The sequence below is a fragment of the Scyliorhinus canicula genome, chromosome 10 (genome assembly GCF_902713615.1).
Source record: "Scyliorhinus canicula chromosome 10, sScyCan1.1, whole genome shotgun sequence".
Lineage (NCBI taxonomy): Eukaryota > Metazoa > Chordata > Chondrichthyes > Carcharhiniformes > Scyliorhinidae > Scyliorhinus > Scyliorhinus canicula.
The window spans coordinates 124,272,985-124,300,612 of NC_052155.1; the positions used below are offsets into that span (position 1 = coordinate 124,272,985).

Sequence of the window (27,628 nt, forward strand, 5' to 3'; positions counted from 1 at the left end):
CCAGGGAACCATCGAAAATATAAACAATGTTCCATTAGTCCTTTATCTGCATCCAAGTGATCGGAAAGAATGATTACCTCACCTTTTATGACTTCTTAATGACAGCTTTAGTAGACAGACTGCATGTATTTTAATCCAGGTTTTTTTTTAAATAACATTACTGCGACAAGTATGAAATATAAAATATAACACTTTCTACATTTATAACAATGTTAATATATCACCCCCAACTTGCGTGGTACTTTATTAAATGCCTTTTGGAAATCAAAGTGTACAGCATGTGCTGGCTCCCATGTTAGAGTTTTGTAGCATAAAAAGAGGTCCTTCAACCCATTGTGTGTGCGCCAGCCAATAATAGCGATCATAATACAATTGAATCCCACGTTAAGTTTGAAAAGGGACATACTCCAGGCACATACATGACTACCATGCTAGTTACATCTTCAAAACTTCAATAAATTTGTTAAACCAGATTTCTTCTTTTGTAAAACTATATTGTCTTGTTCTAATCATACTATGCTTTTCTCAGCGCATTGTTGAGACTTCATTCGCAATATATTCCAGCACTTTTCCAATGGCTGATATCAAGCAAACTGGTCCATAGTTGATGTTTCTGCCTATCCTTGAATACTAGTGTCACATTTGCTAACTTTCAATCTACTCAGGCTGTTCCAGAATCTACAGAATTATGGAAAGTCATAACTGTCGCATCCACCATCTCTGCAGCCATCTCTTTTAGAACTCCAGGATGTAGTCCATCAGGTCCTGGGGATTTGTTGGATTTTAGTCCCTTGGGTTTCTCCAGTACTTTTTCCTCTGTTGACATCAATTACTTTTATTTCTTCTCTCTTATTAGCCCCTAAGTTACGCCCTATTTTTGATATGTTATATGTATATTCTACTGTGAAGATTGAGCAAATAATTTTGTCTATATCTGCCATTTCTTCATAATTTCTTGTGGCTCTGCTTCTAACTGACCAAAATGTGCTTTAGTTTGTCATATGAGAGTCCCTTTAAGAAAAGTGTGTTTTATCAAATGGCTGCAGTGATGTCATTGTGTGGGTGGAGCAGGGCTCTGCTTTTTACTTTTACTTTGAGCTGGAAGCTGGTTTTGGCTCTGTGTTTTAGTTTTGCTTTCAGTTGGAGAGCTGCATTCAATTTTTTTTGGAAATGTTTTTATTGAGTTTTCATATTTTATGTCCAACAAATTACAAATTATTAGAAAAAAAAACACGCAAAAATTAACATGTATATTTACAGGTAAGCATCTTCATAATAACAACTGTGGCCGCCCCCTTTAACCAGCATACATATTTTACATTCCCCAATATGGCCGAGGCACATGTTTGTAGGCATTTATTAACAATTTGGTTTTGGGCCACAGCTTGCCATCAGACTGTCGCTTGCGGCTTTGTCCTTCCTTTTATTTTGGAATAATGTTTGTTCAAGTTTTCAACAACAAATTTTATCACAACAGAGAAAAACAGTAACCCCTCCCTTCCAATACAAAAACAAAAAATTTACAAGAAAAACAAATAAGCGTAAAACCATGCGAACAAACCCCCATAACAAACCCGTAGCCCTCCCCCCCCCCCCCCCCCCCCCCCCCCCCCCCCCCCCCCCCACCGGCTACCTTCCCCCGATTCCCGTCCATTTTCCCCTGATTCTTGGCCACCTGACTCTTCTTCCTCTTGTACGTTGGCCACAAACAGGTCCCGGAACAGTTGCATGAATGGCTCCCACGTTCTGTGGAAGCCGTTGTCCGACCCTCGGATGGCAAATTTGATTTTCTCCATTTGGAGAGATTCCGAGAGGTCGGACAGTCAGTCTGCAGCTCTGGGCGGTGCTGCTGACCGCCAGCCAAACAGGATTCTACGGCAGGCGATCAGGGAGGCAAAGGCAAGGACGTCCGCCCTCCTCCCCAGGAATAGATCTGGCTGGTCTGAAACCCCGAAGACCGCCACTATCGGGCATGGCTCCACCCTCACCCCCACCACTTTGGACATAGCCTCAAAGAAGGCTGTCCAGTACTCCACAAGTCTGGGGCAAGACCAGAACATGTGGGCGTGGTTGGCCGGGCCTCTTTGGCACCGTTCACATCTGTCCTCCACCTCCGAGAAGAACCTACTCATACGGTTTCTTGTTAAGTGGGCTCTATGTACCACTTTTAGTTGCGTCAGGCTGAGACTTGCGCACGTGGAGGTGGAGTTGACCCTATGCAGTGATTCGCTCCAGAGTCCCCACCCTATCTCAATCCCTAGGTCATCCTCCCATTTCTTTCTTGTTGCGTCCAGTACGGTGTCGTCCCTTTCTACCAGTCGGTCATACATGTCGCTACAGTTCCCTTTCTCTAGGATACTTGCGTCTAGTAGGTCTTCCAGTAGTGTCTGTTGTGGCGGTTGTGGGTACATCCTTGTCTCCTTTCGTAAGAAGTTTTTGAGCTGCAGGTACCGAAGCTCGTTCCCCCGGCTAGCCGAAATTTCTCTGTCAGTTCGTCCAGTGTTGCGATCCTGTCGTCCGTGTATAGGTCCCTGACTGTCTGTGTCCCCCCGTCCTGCCTCCACCTTTTGAAGGTGGCGTCAGTCAGTGCTGGTGTGAACCTATGGTTGTTGCAGATGGGAGCCTTGTCCGACATTTTGGTCAGGCCAAGTTGCTGAGAGCTGCATTCAAACCAACCAGATGTATATTGGTCTATCTCTCTGTCTGGTGAACAAGGTACTTAGCTCACTTGATAATTTAAGAGTGATAAGTGTTCTCTGTGGAGAATTCAAACCTACTGTCTTTGTTAAAAAGTGTTTTGGCTTATGGATGTTGTTAGGAAAGTTACTAAGGGTTACCTATAGAATACTGTATCTTTTTGGGGGTTATCAGTGTTGGTAGTTGATAAGATATTTACTGTGTGTTTATAAACTGTTAACTGGATTCATAGAATGAACATTGTCTTTGTTTAAAAATACTTTTAGTTCTCTGTTGCATCACACCTGTAAAGTGGGCCCTTGTGCCCCATCACCAAAATCTTTTAAAAGTCGTGGGCCAGGTGAACTCAGTGATATACGATGGTGTTCTCTAAACCCTGGCCCATAATAAATTGGGGGTTCATAGGACAAAAGTCTATCTTTCGTGATTGGGTTGGCTTAGTGAACTTAAAGACAGTGAGGGGTGAGCATATTTGTGTTTGCTTTTCAGGTGTGGTATTCCAGTTTAAGTAGGGAGTGGGTTGTGGAAAATGGCTCTTTGGGAGGCTCGGAAGTTCTTGGAGTGAAGAAGGTCACACACAGTACCTTACGAACAGAGACTAAAAAACGGCTTTTAGATTTGGCAAAAACATTGCAAAAACGTTACGTGACAGCATACAAAAGAAAAGGTACTGACGGCAATAGCCGAGCATTTAAAATTGTATGAGATACAGTCTGATGTATTAGAAATGGCAAAAATTCAGTTACAGATTAAACAACTTGAACGTGAAAAGGAATTAAAGTAGCTTGAATACGAAATGTAGGAGAAAGAAAGAATAGCCCTAGCAGAACAACAAGGAAGAGAAAGGGAGGTACAGATCAGGGAAAAAGAAAAAGAGAGAGAGGAAAGGGAAAAAAAGAGAGTTTGAACTTCAGAAAATGGCCATGAAACATGACAGTCAGTTAAAATTGGCGGATATAAAGGGATAGAGATGAGGATAAAGAGAAAGAGCGTCATAGTCTAAGGCTTGGTGGGGATCTATTGAAATATGTCCAAGCATTGCCAAGGTTTGATGAGAAGGAGGTAGAAGCCGTTTTCATTTCATTTGAGAAGATGGCAAAACAAATGAAATGGCCAGAGGACATGTGGGTATTACTGATTCAAACAGTGCTGGTAGGTAGGGCTAGTAAAGTGTTTGCATCACTATCAGAGGAGGTATCTGGGATGTATGAGGAGGTGAAAAAATCCATCTTAGGTGCATAAGAACTAGTGCCTAAAGGCTACAGACAAAGGTTTAGAAATTTAAGGAAAGAACCTGGTCAAACGTACATGGAGTTTGAAAGGATTAAACAGAGTAATTTGGATTGGTGGAGAAGGGCTTTGAAAATAGACCAAACGCATGAAGCTTTCATAGAAATTATACTTTTGGAGGAGTTTAAAAATTCAATTCCTGATGTAGTGAGAACTCATATGGAAGAACAGAGGGTTAAAACTGCGAGGTTAACAGCAGAAATGGTAGATGATTATGAATTAGTACATAAATCAAAGCTTGGTTTCCGTCTTCAGTTTCAGCCTGTGAGGGATGGAAACTGGGGGGAAAAGAAATACTCAAGTGGTAGAGGTAAAGAAGATCTAATGGGAGATAATAAGGAGAGTGTACCTCAGATTAAAAAGGAAATCCAAGAAGGTGGAAGAGAAATGAAAAGTTTCAAATGTTTTCACTGCAATAAACTAGGCCACTGGGAAAGCACTGGGAAGGCTAATGTGATAAAACAGGATAAGTCAGTAGGGTTTGTTAAAGTGGTAAAGGAAAGCACAAGTGAAGTGAAGGAGGTGCAAAAGATTATACATGATCAAGAGGTCATTGATAAGAAGGTGCCTGGGGTTGGTTCAGCACAGTGTGCTAAATAGCTGGCTTGTAATGCAGAACAAGGCAGCAACTCCCGTACCAGCCTCCCCGAACAGGCGCCGGAATTTGGCGACTAAGGGTTTTTCACAGTAACGTCATTGAAGCCTACTTGTGACAATAAGCGATTATTATTATTATTAGGTACCAAATCTCTTTGAAGAATTTACCTGTGTGGGTAGATTTTACTCATGTGTAGCAGAAGGAGTAGGTAAATAAGTCACAATTTTAAGAGATACAGGAGATAGTCAATCTTTGATGGTAAGAGATGAGGAGTTATGTAGTTTGGGAGCAAAATTGCCAGGAAAGGTGGTAATATGTGGAATTCAGGGTGAGAAGAGTAGCGTTCCATTATATAAGGTAAGGTCGGAAAGTCCAGTGAAGAGTGGTGAAGTGGCAGTAGGAGTAATAGAGAAACTATCTTGTCCAGGAATACAGTTTATCTTGGGTAATGATACAGCTGGATTGCAGGTAGGAGTGATGTCTGTTGTGGTTGAGAAGCCAGTGGAAAATCAGACAACCGAAGTGTTGAAGGACAAATATCCTGGGATTTTTCCAAATTCTGTAGTAACAAGGTCACAAAGTCACAGGTTAATACAAGAGGAGAAATCAAGGGGTGAAGATAAAGTTGAAGTGCAATTATCAGAAACGATTTTTGATCAGATGATTGGAAAAGAACAGGTGAAGGATGAGGCGGATATTTTTAGTTCAGGAAAATTGGCGGAGTTACAACAGAAAGATATAGAAAACAAAACAGAGGTATCAGAAAGCGTACACGGAAGAGGAATCTGAATGTATACCAGAATATTATTACCGTGAAAATGATGTCTTCATGAGAAAATGGAGACCTTAATATATGCAGGCAGATGAAAAGTGGGCAGGTTCATCAAGTTGTATTGCCGGTAAGGTATAGAAAGGAGATGTTGCGAGGAGCACATGAGGTACCAGTGGGAGGTCATTTGGGAGTAAGGAAAACTCAAGCTAAAATACAAAAACATTTTTGTTGGCCTGGACTACATAAAGATGTAGCTAAATTTTGTCGATCATGTCACACATGTCAAGTGATAGGGAAACCTCAAGCAGTGATTAAAAACAGCGCCCTTAATACCTATTCCAGCATTTGAGGAACCTTTTACAAGAGTCTTAATTGATTGCGTAGAACCGTTTCCTAAAACAAAAAGTGGGAATCAATATCTTTTGACTATAATGGATGTGTCTACTCGGTTTCCAGAGACCATTCCAGTACATAATTTTACAGCTAGAAAGATTGTGGAGGAGTTACTTAAATTCTTTACTAGGTATGGACTAGCCACAGAAATACAATCGGATCAAGGATCAAATTATACCTCAAGTTTAATCGAAGACGTTATGGATAGTTTAGAAATAAAACAATTTAAATCAACCATCCAGAATCGCAGGAAGCGTTAGAAAGGTGGCATCAGACATTAAAGACAATGTTCAAGGCTTATTGTCACAATTATCCAGAGGATTGGGATAAAGAAATTCCATTCACACTGTTTGCAATTAGGGATGCAACTAATGAGTCAACCAAATTCAGTCCTTTTGAACTAATTTTTGGTCATGAGGTAAGAGGACCACTTAAATTAATTAAGGAAAAATTGGTGCATGAGCAGTCGAAATTAACATTATTGGATTACGTGTCAAGTTTTAGGAAACAATTAAATAGAGCGGGAGAATTGGCCAGACAACGTTTAAAGGTTGCACAACATGTGATGAAACAGGTAGCGGACAAGAAAGCAAAAGTTTGTAGTTTTGCCAGTGGAGATAAAGTTTTAGTATTGTTACCAGTGGGAGGTTAACCTTTAAAAGCAAGATTTTGTGGACCTTATCAGATTGAAAGGAAATTAAGTGAGGTGAATTATGTGGTAAGAACACCAGATAGAAGGAAAACTCACCGAGTGTGTCATGTGAATATGCTTAAAAGGTACTTTGAAAGGGAAGGAGAGCAAAAGGGGCAGGTTTTAATGATTCTATCTCAAAGTGAAGAACCAAATCCAGATGACTTTGAATTTGACATCCCTCAAATTAAATTGGAAAACGAGGATGTTCTTAAAAATTGGGATACATTGTTGAGTTACCTTCCAGAGGAAAAACGAACTGACCTGAAAAAGTTATTGATATCACATGGGCAAGTTTGTGGAGATAAGTTGGGAAGTACTAAAATGGCTGTACATGATGTAGATGTGGGAAATGCTGTTCCAATTAAACAACATCCATATTAAAATTGGCACAGGTTAACAAGGAAATTGAAAGTATGCTTAAAAATGGCATAATTAAAGTGGGTTGCAGCCAATGGAGCTCACCCATAGTGATGATACGGAAATTGGATAGTACCCAACGGTTGTGTGTGGACTATAGAAAGGTTAATGCAGTTACAAGAATGGACTCTATCCTATCCCACATTTGGAGGATTGCATTGAGAAGGTGGGACAATCAGCTTTTATTTCCATACTGGATTTACTTAAAGGTTACTGGCAGGTACCTTTATCCGAAAGGGCGAAAGAAATTTCAACTTTTGTGACTCCAGATGGTATATACCAACTCAATGTTATGCCATTTGGCATGAAAAACGCCCCATGTTTCAACGGTTAACTAACAAAGTCGTTTCAGGATTACCCAATTGTGCGGTATACATCGATGATCTGTTAATTTTCAGTCAGGCATGGAAAGAATATTTAAAGCATCTGATGGAGTTATTCGATCAACTTCAGGAGGCGGGTTTGGTGGTAAACCTAGCCAAAACGTGAATTTGGAAAAGCCCAAGTCACTTTCCTTGGCCATACAATCGAACAGGGTTGAATGGTCCCAAGGGATGTGAAAGCAAAAGTTATTGGGGAGTTTCCAATACCCTTGACACGAAGGGAAATAATGCGATTTCTTGGCAGGAGTGGATCTTACCAGAAATTTGTGCCGAACCTTTGTGGTTGCTCCACTGACGGACTTGCTGATGAAATGTCAGTGGACAGCGGAGTGTCAACACGCATTTGACTGCCTGAAGGCTATGTTAACCAATGCTCCTGTGTTGGAGAATTACAAGGGGTTCCGTGATCTGACTGAACTAAAGTATCTGACCTTAAAGAAAAATGCTGAGGGGTAGAGAAATGGATGGATCGTGCAGAGACCTTCTTGTCCAGAAAGAGACTGTCAATCAAGAGGGATTCCAGTTGCAGGAAGAAGAACTAAAATGGACTGTTATAAATGTTTGCATGTTTTGTTTTGTTAAACAAAAAAGTATATTTACTGTCAATGTTGTTTAAAAGAAAGTGAAAAGGTGAAAAATGAAACCATCTTAAAGTTGATGGGTTTTTTTTCTTGGGGGGAGGTGTCATATGGGAGTCCCTTTAAGAAAAGTGTGTTTTATCAAATGGCTGCAGTAATGTCATTGTATGGCTGCAGCTGTGTTCTGCTCTGCTTTTTACTTTCACTTTGAGCTGGAAGCTGGTTTTGGCTGTGTTTTAGTTTCGCTTTCAGTTGGAGAGCTCCATTCAAACCAACCAGATGTATATTGGTTTATCTCTCTGTCTGGTGAACAAGGTGTTTAGATCATTTGATAATTTAAGAGTTATAACTGTTCTCTGAGGAGAATTCAAACCGACTATCTTTGTTAAAAAGTGTTTTGGCTCATGGATGTTGTTAGGAAAGGTGCTAAGGGTTACCTATAGAGTACTGCATCTTTTTGCGGGTTATCAGTGTTAATAGTTGATACGGTATTTACTGTGTGTTTATAAAATGTTAACTGGATTTTAGTTCTCTGTTGCATCACACCTGTAAAGTGGGCCCTTGTGCCCCATCACCAAAATCTTTTAAAAGTCGTGGGTCAGGTGAACTCCATGATATACTTTTGTGTTCTCTAAACCCTGGCCCATAATAAGTTACTCGCCCCCTTTTTTTGATCCTTGTGAAAGCTCTTACAATTGGTTTTCAAATTCCTGGCTCTCATGTCCTATTGTTCCCCTTGTGAATTTGTTGTGGCCCTTTGCTGACTTCTAAAAGACTCTCGATTATAAGCCCCTTCTCTTAATCCAATATTATCCTTAATCGTTTTTAGAAGCTACAGATGGATCTTTGTGCTGAATTTTTGGTTTTTTAGTGGAATGTTGAACATTTTAATGCCCGTGTCTATGTATTTACATTATGCATTTATGTATGGAATGATCTGTCTGTACTGTACGCACAACAATACTTTTCACTGTACTTCGGAACACGTGACAATAAACCAAAACCAAATCCAATCCAATGAATTGTTTCTTTAAATATTTCTCATTGTTCTTTACTGCCAAATCTTTTAGTCTATTTAACCAATCAACCTTAGCCAGCTCCCCCCCTCAACCAAAGCGAATTGCACAGGTCTAAGTTTAAGATTCATGTATATGACTGGAGTATGTTACTTTTCAAACTTAATGTGGGATTCAATTATATTATGATCTCACTTAATGGCTGGTGCAGACACGAGGGGCTGAAGGGTGTGCAGTGAAATTCTATGACTTAATTTCTAGTAGATCTTTTACTATGACATTACTAATTTCTCCAATAATTTATTGTTTAACATTCTGTCCATTAGTATAACCAGTGTTAGGGGCCTCGAAAATATTCCCACGATTTCCTGGCCTATTCCTAATCTCCGCCCATATAGATTTTACTTCCTGATTTTCTTAGCCAAGATCCTTTTTTACCAATGTCCTTATATCATACTTTACTATCGGGGTATATCTTCTCCTTTCCATTCCCCCTGTCTTTTTGAAGTGTTGAAACTTACAAGTGTTATTTTCCAACCTTGGTCACCTTGTAACATATACTCTGTAATGATGATTAGATGAAAACCACTTTTCTACAATGTGCCACTTGTTCATCTATCTTATTGCAAGTGTTCTGCACATTCAGATAACGTCACTTCAATTGTTATTTTACTGCTATTCTCCATCTACATGGACCTTACTCACTGACGCATTGCTACCAGTAAGCTCTCTTCCTGTCCCATTCAGTTTGTTTTTACTCACATTGGTATGCTTTCCTAATGCCTGAACCTTTATCTTTGGATTTCTAACTGTTTCTTTCCCTAAACTGTCCTCACCCTCTATTAGGTTAAAATTATCTTTACCTATTCTGACTATATTTGTTAGTGCACGCTAATGTTTGTACACTTAGACCCTCCCTTTCGCACTCTGGTTACCATTACTCCTAACATTATCCTGCACTGTTGCCGTGTCCTTTTTTGTTAAACTTTCCAAATCTCTCCTCATGTAAACCTTACCCCCAATGACTTACTTCTTTCTTAAAAAATAAATTTAAGAGTACCCAATTTTTTTTTTTCCAATTAAGGGGTAATTTTGCTTGGGCGATTCACCTACCCTGCACATCTTTGGGTTGTGGGGGTGAGACCCACGCAGACACAGGAAGGGGCAGAATGGTAGCATTCTGGATAGCACAATTGCTTCACAGCTCCAGGGTCCCAGGCTCAATCCCGGCTTGGATCACTGTCTGTGCAGAGTCTGCACATCCTCCCCGTGTGTGCGTGGGTTTCCTCCGGGTGCTCCATTTCCTCCCACAGACCAAAGATGTGCAGGTTAGGTGGATTGGCCATGATAAAATGCCCTCAGTGTCCAAAATTGCCCTTAGTGTTGGGTGGGGTTGCTGGGTTATGGGGATAGGGTGGAGGTGTTGACCTTGGGTAGGGTGCTCTTTCCAAGAGCCGGTGCAGACTTGATGGGCCGAATGGCCTCTTTCTGCACTGTAAATTCTATGAATGAGCAAACACCACACAGTGACCTGGGCCGGCCAGGATCGAACCCGGGTCTTCGGCGGCATGAGACAACAGTGCTAACCACTGCATCACATTTCTGCCCCTGCAACGATCATTTTAAAACCCTTTCTACTGCCCTAAGTATATGACTCACTTGGAAACTAGTCCCAGCAGAGTTTAGATGAAGACCATCCCAAGGGGACAGCTCCCTCTTTTCCCAGTACTGAGGCCAGTGCCCAATGAAATAAACTCCATTTCTTCCACACATCTTTGAGCCATGCATTCATCTCTCCAATCTTAGCTGCCCTAAGATTTGCTCGTGTCTCGGGTAGTAATGCAGAGATGCTTACCTTTGCAGTTCTGCTTTTTTAAATTAATTTTTGAGTACTCAATTCATTTCTTTTCCAATTAAGGGGCAATTTACCTTGGCTAATTCACCTAGCCTGCACAGCTTTGAGTTGTAGGGACAAAACCCACGCAAACACGGGGAGAATTGCAAATTCCACACAGACAGTGACCTAGAGCCAGCATTGAACCTGGGACCTTGGCGCCGTGAGGCAGCAATGCTACTCACTGCACCACCGTGTTTCCCATAGTTCTGCTTTTTAATTTAGTCCCTAGCTGCTCATATTCGCTCTGCACAACCTATTTCTTAGTCCCTCCCATGTCGATAACTGCATTCTTGCCCTCCCACTCCAGGTTCATTTTCAGCCGTGAGGGGATGTCCTTAAACTTGCCATCGGTCATGCAACTAAGCCTTCGGGATTACACTCTTGACTGCAGAACAGTATCTACCTCTCTACCTATACTGCCCCAACTGCAACTATACTCCTTTTTATCCCCACGACTTGACTAGCTCACTGTATCAGTGCTGTGGTCAGTTTCCTCATCCACTCTGTAATCTGTGCTCTTGTCTGAAAAAGCTGCAAGAACCTCAAACCTGTTGGACAACAAAATGGCTGAGGCTTCTCCATGGCCAACTACTGGATCATCATACCTTCTTCCACTCGGAGTCACACCCTCCTTCCCGTCACCATGTAGCAAATCCAAAGTATATAGTCCAAGGATTGTGTCTACTTCCTGGGACAAACAGGTAACTTTCGCCCTCCATGGTGCATCACAGCTTCTAAAGCTTGGCCTCCAACTCATCAAGTTCCTCAAGCTGCAGATACTTACCGCAGATGTATTAACCGTGGATCATACATCAGTGCCCTCATGCTAAGTTGCCGAGCCACCTTCTTTGTGTATTAGGATATTTCAAGTTTAGAAATGTTAGAACTTTTTTCTTTAGTTGTGTCAAGTAGTTTAACTGGTTAAGCTATAAATTTAGTGTAATATTTATATCTCCCCAGTTCTAGATCATTATTATAGAATAACATTATTATGGAATCCCTACAGTGAAGAAGGAGGCCATTCTGCCCATTGAGTCTGCACCTACCATTTGAAAGACCACCCTACACAGATCCAATCCCCACCCTATCCCTGTAACCCAACCTAACTTTTGGATATTTAGCAGCAATTTAGCATGGCCACCCCACCTAACCTGAACATCTTTGGAATGTGGGAGGAAACTCACACAGACACGAAAGAAAATGCAAACTCCACACAGTCACCCAAGGTCGGAATTGAACCTGGGTCCCTGCCGGTCAGGCAGCAGAGCTGACCACTGTGCCATCGTGCCACCCACTAGTTTAAACTATGCCCTGTTTAGAGGGTAACTGTCTTAAAACTCAAGAACTAATCAATCGTCTACCTATGCATCAATTAATGCTTTTGAACATTCACCAGCTCTTGGAGGCTGAATAAAGATATGAAAAGCAGCACCTCCTTTCCCCTCTGAATCAAATTTATACAGCATCCTGAATAATTTTATGGTTCCACTCCACTACCATAATTGGGAAGATATCCCAACTTCTGAACAAACTACATGGAGAATTTCTTCCTGGTAACTGCCCTAAATTGTTAATTTCACCAGCTTCAGTTTATGCCCCATTCTGATATATTGACAGCTCTGGTTTCACCTTATCTTTCACACTCCCTTGTAGATCAGTTAATTATAAGCAGAGATCCATCTCCTGGCCCTACTCAGAACAGCCTTCAATGCTTGAAATTTTCTTTGATGTTGATAGCCAAAACAGAGCACAATATTCAAGCTACAAGCCAATGGGTGTACTGTGACATTAAACGTTTTTGATTTTCCTTCACAATATCATTCAATATTCCATTTGTTTATTGCTACTTGAATGCAATTTGACATGAGATGTCAACACCGCTGCCAATCCCAAATTATTTTCAATTTCACTTAAGATACTTCTGTATTATCTATTATGTATATATTGCATCAGTTTTGCCTTCTAAAGTAGAGCAATTGTCTGCATTAAACTTCAGCTGACAACATTGTATCTATTTGCTAATCTTATCCAACTCCATTTATAATTCCCAACTGCATCCTTCAGTGTAACCAATCCTTTCAACAACCAGTTTAGTAGTATCTGCAGGCAACAGTCAGGCCCTGAGGACCAGGTGGCAGTGTCGGAAGAGGTTTAATGACCTCACACAACTGATTAATGCATTTTCATCTGGTACCTCCACTTACTGTACCGCCAACCTCTCGTGTTGCTCAATATACCACATCCCTATGTCGCACCCAGCAGCACGCCTGAGGCTCGAGACTGAAGCCCAACAGTAACATACGCTACCAAACCCTCACACTTTCCAGTGATGCTCGCCTCCTACCCATTTCTCACTGCCACTACATACCTCCAGGTATTCAGCTATGGTCGGTGCATCAACCAAGCAGTGTTACATGCTGACATTCTGCTCTCTCTCAGAACAAGGAGGCACAAAATACAAGGAGGAAGCAGAGAATCGATAGTGCCCAGGCCTTAGTCTGCTGAACGCGACAGAGCAGATGGTTCTCCCCATCACGGGACCTTCTGCAACACAACACCGAGAATCTGAGAATTCAGGATGATGGCATGTTCCTGTGAACTCCCCTCCCCAACTGCCATCTCATCCTACCATCTGGCATAAAGTACATGCTACAGATGGCATGCTACACCCCACTCCCCAACTCCAATGCCCCTCTTCCAATTTTATACATTCAGATATCCAAGGGAGAGAGCTACACCGGACCTCTCAAGTCATTTGAACTGACACTAGCAGCCACCAGCTCTGAGACTGGCACTGCGTGTACCTTAGAGTCGGAATCAGTGGCCATGAGGTGGCTGCAGTCAGGACAGAGGGAAAGAATAAATTCTGGAAATACCTAACAAGTCAGGCAGCATCTGTGAAGAGAAAAACAAAGTCTTGGGGCCTTCTGCAACAGGGTTGAGGACAGAATTGATGTTGTCTCAGGTGCAGACTGCTGACCCAGAAGCAGGCGGCACTTTGCTTGTAGTGAAAAATGCTGGCCGACTGCGATTATGCGACAGCCAATGAACAAACATGGTGGAGGCGAAGGGCCGAGCCAAGTATATGGCGGGGCTAGGAAGTCACTGAACTCACTGGATGAATGGGACTCATTTTGTCTCCAAAAGTTCAGCACAGGTCAGAATCCTGGCAAGGGCGGGTATCCAGGGCAACCTGATCTTCCAAAAAAACCTTGTGCCTGCAAACAGATGGCCTCTTCCACACTCAGCTCATTCCAGGGCCCCAGGATCACCCTTGGTCACCACATTGCGACCCTCAACCTCCCCCACAATGCTTCTCAGCCTCTTCTCCCCTTTTCCATCAAAATCTCGGAGTGGTGGCTGTCAGTTACAAATGGCTCACTGTCAGCTTTAACCAGCCGGGAATCTGAACCCCATGAATTGCCAACCTAATCACACTTTGTGGCTAATGAGTATTAATTATATGCAAAGCCATTAAAATTACTTCCTACTGCATGCGTCACTGCTGCCATTAAACATTTTACCCAACAGACTGATGAGGAGGCACACATGGATGCTTGGTGCATTGACAGGCCTGTCAGACAGCCACCCATCACCGGGCAGAAGCATTTAAAAAAAATATATTTTATTTCAAACATAATCAATAGCATACATAAAGAACAACCAAATCTAAACACGTTCCAAAGCGTTTGTCAATTTTTTCCTTTTTTTCTCCCTGAAACTACCCAGAACCCCCTTCCGACCCTCTGAGAAATTCATACAAATCCCCCAGCCATGCCGAGACTCCCGGTGGCACCACTGACCTCAAAACTCCGTAGGATTTGCCGCTGAGCCATTAGAGAGGCAAAGGCCACAGCATCGGTCCCCCCACCCCTCCAGCAGCTCTAGCAGGTCTGAAACACCAAAGATCACCACCAAAGGGCACAGCAACACCCTCGCCCCCACTATTTTTGACAGTATCTCAAAAACCGTTGCCCAGAAACCTCCAACTTTGAGCACGCCCGAAACATATGAGCATGAATACGCCAGCCCGCTCCCACATCTCTTGCATACATTCTCCACCTCCGGCAGAAACCCACTCATACCGGCCCGAGTCATATGAGCCCCATGCACCACCTTAAACTGTATGAAGCTCATCCTAGCACAGAATGAGGTCAAGTTTATCTGGTGCATAATTTCACTCCCCCCCCCTCTCAAAGCTCAACCCCTAATCCATTTCTGCCTCATCTCCGCCACTGGCGCCTTCACTGTCTCCACAAACCACCCATACATGTCACCAATCCATCCACCCGCCCCTCCCAGCTCATCCTGAGTTTGCAACCTATCCAACAGCTTATGCTTTGGCAGCTGAGGGAACGAGGGCAACTGCTTACAAGCAAAATCCCAGACCTGACAATATCTGAATTTGCTGCCCGTGGCAACTCAAACATCTCCTGCAATTCCTTCAGCCTTGCGAACTCCTCTCTATGAACCACTATACAGAAGCATGGAGAGGACTGGTTCAATTGGTTCCAGCAGGCACAATGCCATTGATAAGCCATCAGCTTTAGGCCCTACATCCACCCGACAGCAAGTCACCTGATAGGGCAGATGGGGCTTCTACTAAATTTATTTCAGGCTTGATTTAAATATACTAATGAAATGTCCTGCCTCCCCAAGATGAAATACTCCCATGCCATGAAACATGTCACTGTGAAAATATAAATAAAATGCGCATACACAGTGGTTGGGGTTGTATTCCCTGTTACTTTCAATGTTGAACTTCCTTCCCCCTTCTCTCTCACCAACACACTCAAACCACCATGCCAAATATCAAATCATTTTCACAAAAATCGCCTTATACAAGAAATATATCGTCCATCAGTGTTCCTTCTTTTGTGTTTTCTTTAGAAAGAGTGAATATTGATTTGCTTATTAATATGTGTTCATTCACCAATGGAAACAAGGCATTCATTTCTAATTAATGATTAAATGCATTAGGTGGGAGCCACGTGTACATAGATATAGCTGGCAGAGCCTGTCCATTACAGACACAGCTGCCTTGCAAGACAGCAGGTGACTCATTTAACTTTATTTTCTTTTCCGCCTCAAGTGAAATTTCTTCTAAACATGGAATTTTAACCTGACAGGAATGTAGGAACAGGGGTCGGCCAGCTAACCCCTCAAGGCTGGCTGACCATCCAATGTAGTCACAGCTGACCTGCGACCCAGCTCCATGTACCCGCCTGTCATGGGAATGTCATGGAAATGTTTTTGTCTTATCACATGTCTTCAGTGATGTCATTGTGTGGGCGGAGCTGGGCTGTGGCTCTGCGAGTTGGTTTTACTTTCGCTTTGAGTTTGGACTGGTTTTGAACTGCACAGGTTGAAAGAAGTGCCTCTCTATCTTCATTTTCAAAGCTGTTTCCTGACTACTTGGTAACTTACAAGAGATAATTGTTTTCTGCAAAAAATTCAAACCTGCTGTTTGAAAGGGGAAAAGAGTATCGCTAACAAGTCTTATACCAGTAAGAAGACCATGTACAGGGCCACACCTTTGAAACGGGGTTTTTGGTTTTACTTGGGTTTTGTTATTGAATTGGAACAGTTAAGCGGAAATTCATTAAGGGTTATACATAGATTACTGTGGCTATATGGGGTCTTTATGGTTGTAGTTGATACAAATTCTTGCTGTGGGTGTTAATAAAAATGTTAACTGAATTTGTTGAATAAAGCTTGTTTTTTTTATTAAAAGCGCCTCAGATCTCTGTTGAATAACATCTGGAAGGCAGGCTCTTGTGTTCATCGTAACCAAAATCAATAAACAGTTGTAGGTCAGGTGAACTCCATGATGTACTTTGGAGTTTTCTAAACCCTGGCCCATAACATGCCTCAGCAAAAGATAGCGAGCTACCTGGGGTAAATAAAAATCTGCCAATCTCAGTTTTAAACTTAGCAACTGATCCAGTATCAGTTGCCATTTTCGAAACTTCTACCATGATGAAACTAATCCTAATCTCTTTTGAAAGTTTGGGATCATCTAAATTACCATCCATCATAGTGCTAAATTAAATTAACTGATTAATTTAAGCAGAAATGTCACGTTGTTACCGTCAAAAATAGCCTGCTGGAAACCCACCATGGTGGAGAAGTATTACACAGCTAACTTACAAATCCAGATCATGATGGGGACTCAAGATCAGCATCCTGCCCTGCTGCTTTCTAATATCATTTCTTCAATGCAATCTCAAAACTCTGTACTGCCAAGTGGCTCTTGTGATTCACCTGTGTCCCTCACAAATCCTGCTACTACACGAGTCTGTACCTCAGGTCACATCCCCCCGAGATTGGTTAACCAAGAAGTTGCAAATAAAGGAGGCAGGTGAAAAGTGCAAAGACCTTTTAAAAACTCTTAGAAGTAAAAAAAAGGAACATAAGTGTAGTTATGTTCATAGGAGCAGCCAGTTAGAAAGTTAGTATTCAGGATCTTGTAAAAAGCTGGTGAGTGTCCCAGATCCATGTGGTCAAATAAGATGGTCACAGCAGCGAGTCAGAATATACAAAATCAAGTTGTGTATGAAATTTTCACAAGTCTATCTGGGAAGGTCAAACTGGTGGGTGGTTTTAACAACAACTTTTATAGTGCTAACAAAAGCAATTAAACTTTCTAACATAGCTACTCTTTTTAAAGTGTTTCTGCACTCCGATCAGCTGCTCCCCACCTGGTTCGCTATCTCCAATACTCTGTGATACACAGCTCAGTGCACACAGCTCTGTCGAACACTAGACTGACTCTGGATGCGGGTCATTTGCTCTCTTACTTCACTATTTGGGCTGTACTTGGTCCCACATTAACCATACATGTGGCAGACCTTTATACTACAGTGGTGAACCACCTTTTTGAACTGCTGCAGTCTATGTGGTAGAGGTATACAGGAAGGGAACAAGTTCTACGATTTTGACTTTCTTGATGATGAAACACTGGTTATATATTTCCAAGTTAGGATGGTAAGTAACTTGGAGGGAAACTCAGAGGAGGTGGTGTTTTCAGGCTGTTACTACCTACGTTCTTCTAGATGACAGAGGTCAGGTTCGAGGTGCTGTCAAAGAAGCCTTGATGAGTTGCTACACTGTGCCACAGTCGTCAAGTGTAAAGCATTTCATCATACTCCTGACTCTCACCTTGTGGGCAGGCTTTGGGGAGTCAGGAGGAGAGTTCTTTACTACAGAATATTCATGCTCTTATCTGCTCCTGTAGGTACAGTATGTATGTGGCTGATCCAGATAAGATTCTGGGCTATGGTGACTCCTATGATGTTAATGGTGGCAGATTTGACAAGTGTGATGTATTGAATGTGGAGAGAGGATTGTTAAATTCTGTTTTGTTGTAGATGTTCAGTGTGACGGACCAGGCCCCAACATTTGTTAGTATACTAGACAAGAACCCCAAAACGGAGGAAAGGATACTTCACCCCAGGAGTGAAGACTCTGACCAACTGGTATCTTTTATGTTAAAACAAACTTTAATTTAAACTGAATTAACCACATTAACATCAAAGAAAATAGCTTTACAATGATCAGTTAAACAGTTCTTAAACACAAGGAAACACTTAATTTACACCTTACACCTTCACTTCAAATATTCTATCCAAGCCATCCCTATACAGTTGAAATGCCACTTATAAATAAAGTTAATCGATCAGGTTTACTTGTTTATCTACGTAGAGACGTTTGGAGAGAGAACCTTTCAAGAGCAACCTGAAAATAAAACTCTAGCAAACTGCAAAACTACAGACAGAACTAGCTCCATTTATTAATTACATCTTCTGTATCCCATTATGAATTTGCAACATCTGCTCAGCTAGGACTACATACAATCTCTCAAATTATCTACTCTCCAGGGAATCTCCAGCAATCATAATATTGTTCCATTATGCATCTCTCGGTAAACAAATGGTTAAATTAATAATTACTTCACCTTTTATGACCTCTTAATTGCATATTTAGCAGATACAAAGTCTGGGCCTTAGCCTAGGTTCTTTAATAATACTACTGAAACAAATATATACCTTAACTCAGACTTTTTAAAAACCTTACTGCCACAAATATAAAATACAACATATATAACAATTTGTTACATTCATCACAGGTACAGATCACTTGCCACTATCAGCCCAAGCTTAATGCTGTCCAGATCTCATTGCATGCTGGAGTGGACTGTTTCAGTATCTATGGAGTTGTGAATGGTGCTGAACACAGTGCAATCATCAGCAAACATCCCCACTTCTGGTATTGATGGTGCAATTGAAAGTGATTTATCCTGGGACATTACTGAGCAACACTTGCAGCAATGTCTTGGAACTGAGATGATTGGCCAACAACCACAACCATCTCTTTGAGCTGTGACCCCAATCAATGGATACCTTTCCCTCATTCACATTCACTTCAATTTTTCTGGATGTCTTTGATGCCAGACTAGGTCAAATGCTGCCATCTTGGATAGTCACACTCACCTCACCTTTAGAATTGCGATTTTCTTTGTCCATTTCTGAACCAAGGGCTCTTTTGTCCATATTTGAGCCAAGGTTGTAATGAGCCCTGAGGCTGAGTGGTCCTGATAGATCACAAATTGAGCACCAGTGAGCAGGTTACAGATGAGTAGGTGATAGCACCGTTAATAACATCTTCCATTACTTTATTGATGATTGAGAATAGACGGATGGGACAATAATCAAATTGGATCTGCCCTGTTTATTTGTGGGCAGAACATAACTGGACAATTTTATGTTTTGTCATGCAGATGCCAGCATTGTAGCTGTATTGGAACAGCTTGATGAGAGGCACAGCTAGTGCCTCTTCAGATCATGTCTTCAGTCAAGTCTTCAGTACCATTGCTGAGATGATATTGGGGCCCCAAGCCTCGCTGTATCCATTGATCTCAGCCATTTCGCATTATAACGTGGAATGAACTGAATTGGCTAATGACTGACTTCTATAATATTGGGGTCTTCAGGAGGAGGCCGAATTGGTCATCCACTCGGCACTTCTGGTCAAAGATGGTTGCAAACTATTCAGCCTTGTCTTTTGCACTGATAAGCTGTCTCTCTCCCCCCCCCCCCCCCCCCCCACCCCCAATCATTGAAGATGGGATGTTCATGGAGCCTCCTCTTCAGTTTTTTTTGTTTAATTGCCTACCACCAATCACAACTGGATGCAGTAGGACTCTAGAGCGTTCATCTAATCTGTTGCTTGTGGGATTGGTTAGCTCTATCTATAGCATGCAGCTTCTGCTGTTTAGTGTGCTTGCAATTAGTCCCCTGTTGTACCTTCACCAGGTTGTCACCTCATTTTTAGTTGGAGGTAAATCTGGTGCTGCTCCTGACATGCTCGTTTATACTCCTCATTGAATCAGGGTTGGTATTTGGCTTGATGGGAATGCTAAATTGATATGCTGGGCCATGAAGTTACAAATCGAAATAAAAACAGAAAATGCTAGAAAACCTCAGTGGGTCTGGTGGCACCCGTGAAGAGAGAAACAGAGTTAACATTTTGGTCTGGAGCAGACAAATTTAACTGTTTTTCACTCCCCAGCTGCTGCCAGATCTGCTAGATTTTTCCAGCATTTTTTGTTTTTATTTCAGATTTACAGCATCCACTGTTTTTTGCTTTTAAATTAGGTTACAAATTTGGATGAATTACAATTCTACTGCTGACAGCTCTTAACACCCCATGTATGCCCAGTTTTGAGTTGTTACATCTATTACGAATCTACCCCATTTAGCACAGTCGTAATGCTACAAAATATGATGGAGCACATCCTCAGCGTGAAGACAGGACTTCAACTCCACAAGAACAGTGATGGTCACTCCTAACAATACTGTCGTTGACAGATATATCTGCGACAGGTAGACAGGGGTCAAGTAGATTTTCTCTTGTGTTGGTTCTCTCGCCACCTGCTAGAGCCTAATCTAATAGCTCTGTCCTTCAGGACTCAGCCAGCTTCATCAGCATTGGTGCTATTCAACCACTTTTGAAGATGGACATTAAATATTCCATTCTGTGGCCTTGCTAACCCCCAAGCTGAAAGCTATGACTCTGAATACATCATAGAACATAGAACATAGAACAGTACAGCACAAAACAGGCCCTTCGGCCCTCAATGTTGTGCCGAGCAATGATCACCCTACTTAAACCCACGTAACCCGTATACCTGTAACCCAACAATCCCCCCATTAACCTTACACTACGGGCAATTTAGCATGGCCAATCCACCTAACCCGCACATCTTTGGACTGTGGGAGGAAACCGGAGCACCCGGAGGAAACCCACGCACACACGGGGAGGACGTGCAGACTCCACACAGACAGTGACCCAGCCGGGAATCGAACCTGCGACCCTGGAGCTGTGAAGCATTGATGCTAACCACCATGCTACCGTGAGGCCCCGTCAAGCAGCATGGGTTTCCTCCGGGTGCTCCGGTTTCCTCCCACAGTCCAAAGATGTGCAGGTTAGGTGGAATGGCATGCTAAATTGCCCTTAGGTAGATGGGGTTGCTGGGTTACGGGGATAGGGTGGAGGTGTGGGCTTAAGTAGGGTGCTCTTTCCAAGAGCCGGTGCAGACTTGATGGGCAGAATGGCCTCCTTTTGCACTGTAAGTTCAATGATATCTATGATGAAGTTCTTAGTTAGGACAGCTTTCCTCATTTTGGCACAAGTCCCCAGCTATGTGTGGGTCTTGTGGTGGGAGTTAAAACACCGGCAGGCTGAACTTTGATGACAACCTCAGTTAGTCCTTAACATTTATGTTTAACATTAGTTATATTAAAGAATTAAGATTCCGGTCCCAGAAAACTAAAATTTAACAGTATACAATATTTTTAAATACAGGGAATACATTAACAATATTGATGTCAAACATCACTAAGCAGGAAACAGGAAAGGTACATTTTGCAAAAGTACCTTGAATTCCCAGTGGCCACACAAACAATTTTCATAAGACATCTAACATTATGCCAAATGCATCTTTTTATGCCAATGCAACTAGAAATATTATCAACCGCTTCATGAATACTAATCTAAACTGGCACAATGCAATTAATGTTCTATGTATACTATTTTTATATTTTCCTGTGGTAATATTTCACTTCCGTGATTAAAAGCAAACATTCCTTGATTGCAATAGCAAACATTTTAACAGTCCACCTCCAACGTGTATAAACGGACAGCAGAGGCAGAGTTCGGGGCCATGCTCCTTGCATGTGCCCATACAGGCCAAAGCACCAGAAATGCTGGTCATTGCATATTCAATTAATTTGGGCCCTTCTCTCCTCATTCTTCTGAAGTTGAGGACATAGTGGAAGAAGCATCAGCTCAAACACAGGCACACACGAGGGTGTTTGTCTTTTATTCAATCTGCAGCATTTAATTACAGCCTTGGTAAACAAGCTCCACACATTACGCCTGTTCCATAATACTCCCAGGTTGCTAAATTGGTGGTCACAGACTTTTTGGCGCGAATTCTCTGGGTTTTCCGATGAGTATTTATTTGTGTTCCTCTTTTCTGGTGTGTGTGGAGTTGGGCTATTGTGTTATCTCGGAAAGCTTTTGGTGGGTGCCCTACCTCTCCACAGACGGAAGTGTCCAAAATAGGGCAAAAACATTGCAAACCTGGCCCCAATTAAAACTGTGATCCTTTTATTTTTGCCTAGGTAAAATTCTTTAAAAGGCCGGCTGCTCTCTTTTTTTACACCGAGGCCGAGAGAAAATCTGAACTAATATTTCATCAAGGGCGATTGAAAATTACTTTTGACCCGTTGTCACCCGTTCAAGACACACACAATTGTGTTTTTAAGTGGTATGAGAGCTGGGTCAGGATATCACGAAAATAATATTTGAGATCTGTGACGGGTTTGCCATGTAAATCTTCGCAAATGTGAATGAATGACTCTGGGGGGTTTGTTTTGGAGCCTCGTGTGTCCCGGGAAGAGTGAGTTTGGGGCTGGGGATCGCTGCATCTCCGCGGATGCCCGGCGTCTGGAGGTGTTGCCGTGAATCCCCCCCCCCCCCCCCCGCTCTACTTGTCATTAAGGGGTCAACAGCGTGAAGGATGCACAGGAGCTGTGAGCAAGGGGACCACTCAAACCAGGCGCATTTCCAATTCACAAATTATAAACACACGTCAACACACCTTTTCTCTGCATTTCAGCTGCACTTTGTTGCCGTGGTTGTGGAAGCCGGGTCCCACCACCACCACAATCTCCTCCTCCGGGTATTCCCTCAGGGTCCCGTCCTCCAGCATCACCGTGTAGAAGTTGCACCGCCCCCCGGACTCCTGGCTTTGGCACTTGAGTGCCTGGATCACCCCGGGGATGAGCTGCCCATTCCCGGCCGGACTCGGAGCGCAAACCCGGCTGCCCAAAATCGACCTCTTTGCAGAACGGCGAGCTTGCATCGCGCGAGCTTCTTCGCCCACCTTTTCCCCACCCCTCCCCTCCCCTCCCTCTCTCTTTGACCTATTTCTATTTTAAGCAATTGGATGCAATAGCAAAGTGACTAAAATTATTTCCCCCCCCCAAAAAAACAAATCGAGCACAAACCGCCCGGCGTCCGGGGCAGAGTTGTTTGTTTTCGTAGCCTTCGCAAAGCTGTCAATGCAACTTGCAAAATTAGGAGTGGACTTCTACAAAAAGGGTGGAATGACTGCCTGCACATTGTACCTTAAAACTACAAACGTTCTTAATGACAACTGATTCTTAATAAAACTGCAGTCAGGGCCAAATGAACATGCCAGTGAAGAGTGAAACTATTCCAGAGTAATTGTACATCAAGAACCAAAACCAATTTGAATGGAAAATTGAAAAGTTGAACAATAATCTGCTTCTCTAATTCAAACACATTTCTTCCCACCGTGAAGTTTTTTAAAAATCCATTTTTCCTGCCCCTATATTGTTTAAATCCATTTAATAATTACTTGAGAACCTAACAGTGTTGAAAAAATACTTACAACTGTGCATAAACACAGCTAAAGCCTGATTAATTATGAAATATGATATATTCGCAATTGGGTCAGTTATTCTTATTAAAATAGCCTTGCCTCCTTTTTCTGAGTCTGGTCGTCCGATCCCACTCCGGTTTTTAGTGTTTCCACGCTTTCCCAGAGATTTCCTCGATGTACCGGCGGAATAAATGCTGCCCGCCCCCTCTGTGTAAACATGTGCAGCTCCAGGTGGTGCCCCGAACCCATTGGCTGCAGCAGGGCACTCCTCCAGCACTAACTCAATGCTTGGGGCTGTCAACGCTGCATATGGACCTCCTCCATCACAAACAGCCATGCAGATGATACTGTACAGGACTGACCAGATCGCAGCCCCATAGTTGGGAGTGGTGCAGTCGGTCTCAAAGCCCTGGAGGAGGAGGGAGCGGAGAAGGGGGTGGGTGGAGAGGGCAAACAACGGTCGGGATCCCTGAACTTGACCACTAGATAGTGACAACTTGTGATAAACACATGTGTGTGTGTATGTATGTATCTGTCTGCTTTGCATTGCTTGGGCCTTGATGCTCCAATGGTGGGCTACGCTGCCAAAAATAATTGTTCTCATTCAAACAAGACGAATACTCTCAGTGCGGTGCCAGGAAACATGTAGAACCATATTCCAGCAGGAAGAAAGGGGCACTGCCCAAGACGTTGTTAAATTCCATGTTTATCTCAGCGCAGGAGACTAAGAACCTGACTAGGCACCGACAAGTATTATGCTGGTACACATATCTTCAACGTGTGTTTAACAAACTCATATCCAGTAGTTCATTCAACAATTGTACCTTCCAAAATGTTGAGTTATTTTATTAAAATATATACTTACATTTCAGCAAAGGCATTTCTTTTGTAAAGTAAGATGACCTTTTTCTGTGGGAGACCGGAAAACACTATTGTAGCGATGCAGAAAACGAATAGAGCTTTGTGAATAGAGGCACCACGGCAGCATGATGCTGCGCTAGCTTTTGCTGTTTTGACCATCCAGGTGACAATAAAGATTTTTATAATTGGCCCAGTGGAAATGTGCATACGGAATGTGAGGTAAAGAGAAGATAGGATTTGATTGTGATGCTACCCAGTCAGGTCTCATTCTTCCAGCTTTGATTCTTAAATTAAGAGTGGCAATTTAATCAAGATACCAGAAACCCGAGATCGGGACTCACACCCCAATAATTAGCACCTTCAAGTTGGAGAAACAGGAGGTATATTTACCCCCAATATTTGAAGGGCTGCATAATATTCAGCAGCAGTGTATACGAGGCATCATTTAGTTAGGAGTGGTTGAAGAGAATGTACTGAATGTTGGGTATCCCTGCTAGCTATGAGAAAATGCTACAGATGTTTGCTTTACTCAATTTTATTTATCTGTTTTAGAATTAGTTTTGGTGGGTAATTAAAAGTAGATTGTTTTCATTGTTTATCCCTATATGTAGCTTTATAATTTAATGATAATTAAAGCGGCTGATATGAAGGATACTGGAAGAAAGCAACACATATTTGAATATTTAGTGTCAATCATATTACTCAAGTCTAATTTATTTGTGTTACTGATACCACAGAAAACTCAGATGAAGTTAATATTGAATGTGGCTAAGGTAAAGCTGCTAGTTCCTGATATTACACAATGCTATTAGCAAAGTTGTATATTTACAATGGGTTGAATTGTAAATTGTACTGGGGTCCTGATGATCTTTGAAGTTAGAGTTGATTCTAAGGGCAGGATCAATCAAATTGTCACACCAAATGATAGACACCACTGTACTGCCACTTCTGATGGGTCTGTCCTGATGTGGGGCAGGACATATTCAGGGATGGTGATGGAGGAATCTGGGACCATTCGATGTAAGGTGTGATTTGGTGAGTATATGCAAGACTGTTGTTTGGCTAATCTATCAGACAATTTTGTCACAAGACCTCAGATTTTACTGAAGTATTTTTATTAAGTTAACATTTTATACATGGGAAAACAAAAACACACCCCAACAAAAATATTTCAAAGAAAACAGCCCATCAAACCCCAACGCAACCCCCATCCCCAGACCCTATTCCTCTCCCCCTCTCGATCAGCTGACGGTGACCAATTCTTTAAATTACAAAATGAACAGGAGCCATCTTTTGTAGATCTCTTGATCGCCTCTCCCAAGGTATAGAAATTCCATTAAGTCTCCGAGCCCCACTGAGGCACAGGGCGGAGAAGGTGACCTCCGCCCCAAAAGAACCCGCCTGCGAGCAATCAGCGAGGCACCCCCCCACCCCCCCCCCCCCCCCCCCCCCCCCCCCCCCCCCTTCTGTAGCTCTGGCATCCGTCATCCCAAATATGGTCCCTAGGGGATTAGGCTCCAAATCCATTTGCAAGATTGCTGGCATGGTGCTGAAGTAAAAGCCCCAAAACCTCCCCAACTCCGGGCAAGACCAAAACATGTGAACATGATTGACCGGGCCCTTCCCATACCGCTCATCCATATCCTCCATACTGGTAAACAACCAGCTCATCCTTGACCTCATTAGATGCGCCCTAAGCACCACCTTTAATTGTATTAACCCCAGTCTCGTACACAAGGTAATGGTGTTCACCCTGCGCAACACTTCACATCACCCCCTCCTCCGGCACCATTCCAGAACTCCTCCTCCCACTTGGCCTAACCCTCCTCCAGCGATATCATATCCTCCTCCAGAATACTCCCATAGATCACGGAAGTACCCCCTTCTCCATACCCACCACCGACAGCACTCTCTCTAACAGCAAGGACGGCTGCAACACCGGAAGGATCGGAAACACCTTCCTTGCAAAAGCCCGCACCTGCATATATTGGAAAGTTTCGGATTGTGGAATCCCAAACTACTCCAAACCCGCGAACCACCCCTCCAGAAACAAATCCCTCAATCTTACCACCCCTTGTCCTCCCAACTCCAGAACCGTGCATCTAATCTAGCGAGTTCAAACAGGCGATTTGCACAGATCGCGTCGCCTTCAACAAGGCCACTAGCTTAAAATGATGCTGAAATTATAATAATAATAATAATAATCGCATATTGTCACAAGTAGGCTTCAATGAAGTTACTGTGAAAAGCCCCTAGTTGCCACATTCCGGCGCCTGTTCAGGGAGGCCGGTATGGGAATTGAACCCGCACTGCTGGCATTGTTCTGCATTGCGAGCGAGCTATTAAGCCACTGTGCTAAACCAGCCCCTCCATATCTTCAGCGTAGCTACCACCACCCGATTGCCCGCTTGTTTCCCTGGGGTGAATGGAAGTGGAGGTATTACCAGCACCTGCAATCCCGACGCCATACATGAACTTGACTCCATCTTTACCCAAATCGCCTCCTGATCCCCGTACCAGCCCAGCATCTTTTCGGCATTCGCTGCTCAATAGTAATAAATCAGATTCAGCAGAGCCAAACCCCTCAACTGCCATCCTCTCTAAAGCACCGCTTTCCGAATCCTGGCTACCTCGCCCAGCCAAATAAACAATGAGACGAACCACTCCACTCCAAAAAAGAATGCTTTTGGCAGAAAAAACAGCAGGCACTGGAATAAAAATAGAAACCATGGTAATATGTTCATCTTTACCAATTCAACCAGGCCTGCCAATATTAGAAGGAGCCTATCCCACCTCTGTAGGTCCGCCTTAACCCTACTCACCAGGCTCGTGAAGTTAAAATTACAGAGCCTGGCCCAATCTAGAGCTACCTTCACCCCCAGATACCTAAAGTGGTTTGTCGCCAAGCGAAATGGCAGCCCACCCCAAGTTCGCCCCCTTCCCCAGTGGGGAGACCAAGAAACATAGGCTCTTTTCTAAATTCAGTTTGTATCCCGAGAAAGCCCCAAGTCCCATTATATCTTGACCAGGTCCAAGATATACAAAAGGTCATCGGCACA

At 42.9% G+C, this 27,628-nt stretch overlaps 1 protein-coding gene across 4 annotated transcripts in view; it reads right to left on the reverse strand.

Moving 5' to 3' along the window:
- Window positions 1-23,947, reverse strand: part of znf704 (zinc finger protein 704) — a 253,862-nt gene extending 229,915 nt beyond the window's left edge. Inside the window, exons 1-2 of one of the 4 annotated variants that reach the window (XM_038809683.1) lie at window positions 22,902-23,177; window positions 19,233-19,328 (exon numbers count right to left, since the gene is read on the reverse strand). In XM_038809683.1, coding sequence (XP_038665611.1) covers window positions 19,233-19,328; window positions 22,902-23,165 — 360 coding nt within the window. In that variant the 5' untranslated portion in view covers window positions 23,166-23,177. Of the gene's footprint in view, window positions 1-19,227; window positions 19,329-22,901; window positions 23,178-23,807 lie in introns of those variants that run through there. The other 3 variants (XM_038809686.1, XM_038809685.1, XM_038809684.1) reach the window with 3 other exon arrangements.
- Between the last annotated feature and the right edge of the window lie 3,681 nt (window positions 23,948-27,628).